The sequence below is a fragment of the Myotis lucifugus genome, unplaced genomic scaffold, assembly GCF_000147115.1.
Source record: "Myotis lucifugus unplaced genomic scaffold, Myoluc2.0 scaffold_1034, whole genome shotgun sequence".
Classification (NCBI taxonomy): domain Eukaryota; kingdom Metazoa; phylum Chordata; class Mammalia; order Chiroptera; family Vespertilionidae; genus Myotis; species Myotis lucifugus.
In genome coordinates, this window is record NW_005872082.1 from 77072 (window position 1) to 80596 (window position 3525).

Genomic DNA, 3525 nt, shown 5'->3' on the forward strand with positions numbered 1-3525 from the left:
GCAGCGGTGACCTCTCTGGGGTTGTACTGCTCTGGGGTAGCCTTGGAGCCCTCATACTGGGAGGGCCCACATGTGAATCATGGATGTGTTACTAACTCAAGAGCACAGCCGCTAAAGTCTGACTTCTTTTCTTATTTCCAAAATCGGGCTCAAATAATAATCCTGCCTGTCTGACAGCGGTGGGCCTTTTGGGGTTTTCTGGGGGAGAAAGTAAGGTTTTTCATTTCACTCCTGGCCTACCCTTCTGCTACTGTCCTTACTCCCTACCTCTTTCATCGTGCTTGCTAGAACCCATCAGCTGCAAGTACCTTGCCTGTACCACCATCCTCTCAGAGTCCTGTTCATTCTCAATGTCCAATAGAGCTGGGGTACCACTGGGAACCCAGCTGGGAACACTGACACGAGTGTTCCAGCTCCTCACTGCCACGTGGATACCACCTTTCTCCCACATCCTGGCATTAGCTCTCTCTCCTGAAGCGCCACGGATCTCCCACTGTTTAGTCCTTCTCACCACCATTGGCTTCCAGAGCATCTTTCCGAGTTGGTCATCATCTTCGTTCAGTCTTGCCATCACGGTGGCACTGTTCTCGAGGATGACCCACCCAATGCCTTAACTTCATTCAACCTTGATGTCCTCACCTCCCAACCCCTCCACCGCCATCCCAGCAATGGACTGTCATGGCCACTCCTTAGACCTGGCTAGCACCTCAGTCCCTTCACGGCTAACATCTTCAGTTCTAACATTCTCATTTTCTGATCAAAACATTCCACCCTTTGGGCTTTCTCACTCTGTTACTCAGCTACACAAGCTTTCCTACTGCACTGGGACCCCCAGCTCTTCAATTCTTCCCTTTTTTTCTGGATCCGTCAGCCACCTCCTGGTTGTAGTCCTTTCCTTACAAAGCCTAGGCCCCGCAGTAGAGCAAATCAACTGCCCTCTGAAACACCCCATCTGCTGTCTTTCTGCTCACTCTTCTCTAAAACTCAAAATTCCAGATTAATCAAAGTACCCACCCTCCCTGCACTCAGCCAGACTGTGGTGCTGCTGTTGAAAATCACACTGCAATACAGATGAGGCCACACAGAACCACGGTCCTCAGCCCCAGATGCCATCTCCTCTGAGACTCTGCCCATCCATAAGCTCTCAAACCTGTCTTCAACTTTTCCTTTTCCCCTGGCTTCTTCTCCTCAGCAAACACACTCAGGTATCTCTTCTTAAACCATCTGTCTGTCTGTCTGTTTCTCTCTCCACCCCACCCCTACTTACACCTGCCCCCTCATCCCTACACCTGTCAGGTAACACCTTCCCTCCCTTCCCTCTTTCCCTTCAGGGATAGGCTACTGGGAAGAGCCCTGACTTCCTCTCCTCTCATGCACTCCTCACCCTCCTCCACCTCTTTCCATATCCTTATACATTGTGCCCGTATAATGTCATCCACCAGCAATAAGCTGACGATCCCCTAATGTACATCTAAGACCTCTCTCCTAGCCCCGGTTCATTTGGCAGCTGGTTGTCCAAACAGCAGTAAGAAAAGTACAAAACCAAACTCACCCTCTTTCTATCCAAACTGTTCTTCAGTATTTCTCTTCTTGGTGAATGGTACAGCCCACCCCGTTGCCCAGACCGGAGCTCTGAACCACCTCACACTCTTCCCTCCGCTCCTTTCTACAATCACCTATGCAGGACTAAGGAGTCTATCTTCCTTAAAGTTCTCAAATCTCACTTGTTGCCTCACAGATTGTCATCTCTTCTGCCATGAACTATGGGGATCTTTCTAAAAACACAGCATCATCACGTCACTCTCTGAAAATCTCTCACCACCACTCATCACTTAGAAGTGAATGCAAGTTCATCAGCCCAGGACTGAAGGCCAGGTCTGTACAATCAGGCAGGGCCCAGAGCCCACCTCTGCCACACGAGCAGGCAGCCCTGCCCCCTGTCGGGCCTAACTCCTGTGCTTCTCTCCTACCCCCATGCCTTTGCTCACTTGCTCTTCCACAGCGGGGGGTGGGGGGAGCCCCATCTCCCTTACCTACAAGTCCAAACTCATTCTTTAAAGCCCATTGCAGACCCCCCACTGCACAGAACCTCCCCCGATCCCCCAGAGCTGTGGTCGGCAAACTGTGGCTCGCGAGCCACATGCGGCTCTTTGGCCCCTTGAGTGTGGCTCTCCCTAAGCCTTAGGAGACCCTAATTAAGTTAATAACAATGTACCTACCCTATATAGTTTAAGTTTAAAAAATGTGGCTCTCAAAAGAAATTTCAATCGTTGTACTGTTGATATTTGGCTCTGTTGACTAAGGAGTTTGCTGACCACTGCCCCAGAGCAGCTAGCTGCCCCTCCTCTCCCCTCACTCTTAGAGTCTAGAACTTTCCACCCTGCAGTGGAACTGTTGGCCTTCCGTCTCCTTCAGGAGACTGTGAGCTCTTTACAGGGAGGAACTTTTGCTTGTCTCTTTATTGCCAGAGCCTAACAGCTGTAAGAAGCATTGCTAAGTACTGACAGAAGGAAGGAAAGAAGAAAATGGGCTTTATTATAACGTACTCCCCAACTGGGAAATAAGATTATTTTTCAAATAAGATTATTTTACTTTTCCAGTAAAACCCCCCATAGAAGGCTGAGATTGGCCATGTGAAGAAGTCTAAGAACAGGCAAGTCCCCAAATCTTCCCTTTCCTCTCCGTCCATCATCAGTCATGGTTTCACCTCCACTCAGCAGCCTAGACACTGCTCCCCAAAGCTCCCCACTCCAGCTGTTCTCCTGCCAACCCCTCAGTACTCTAGCCTCCTTGTCTTTCTGCCACTGCTTCCCAGCAACCCTCAGCCTTAGGTCAACCCAACCACCTGCCTTCCCTGCTTCCATAGCCAGGCTATGAGCATCGCTGGAGGAAAGCCACACACCTGGGGACTGGAGCCATACAGATTGAGTCTATGACCCTAGATGACCTTTTAACACTACAGTTAATATTTCATATGTCCCTTTTTGACCACTGTTCCTGTTCTCCAAACCTTGGGCATATTCTCAAATCCCCCAATACCTTTCCACCCACCCAGCTCCTCTCAGCAGAAAACCCTACCTCCTACTTCCCAGCAAAAGTTGAGGACATCAGGTGGGAATGCCTTTAACTTCCTAGAACTGCCCCCACCCCCCCAACTTCAAATACCTTGTCAGTGCCGTCTCAGGAAGAACAGCCCTTCCCTACCTAGGCTAACAGCCCCTGTGCATCTGAGTCCTGACTCCCCGGCTCCCCCTTTCTCCTGAACCTATCCACTGGGTCATTCCACTCCTGCTTCTAATACCTTGAAACAAACCAAAATGAACAAAGAAAACCTACCTCCGTCTTGCATATCACCCTCTGCCCCTCATTTCCCTTAAGAGTCAAAGTTTCCTTAAAGTTTTTTAAAAAATATTTTCAAACATTTTAGAAGAGTAAGGAATAAAGCACCACTACACGGTTGTTTGTTTTCTCTAATAAAACATGACAAATAAGAGCCGGGACCTCCCTTTGAGCCCCTCCCAAACT

General features: G+C 49.4%; 1 protein-coding gene across 1 annotated transcript in view; it reads right to left on the bottom strand.

Moving 5' to 3' along the window:
- PLEKHA6 (pleckstrin homology domain containing A6) overlaps positions 1-3525 on the bottom strand; it is a 54559-nt gene that overhangs the window by 35134 nt on the left and 15900 nt on the right. Inside the window, 1 exon segment of the mRNA XM_023747888.1 lies at positions 2728-2741. Coding sequence (XP_023603656.1) covers positions 2728-2741 — 14 coding nt within the window.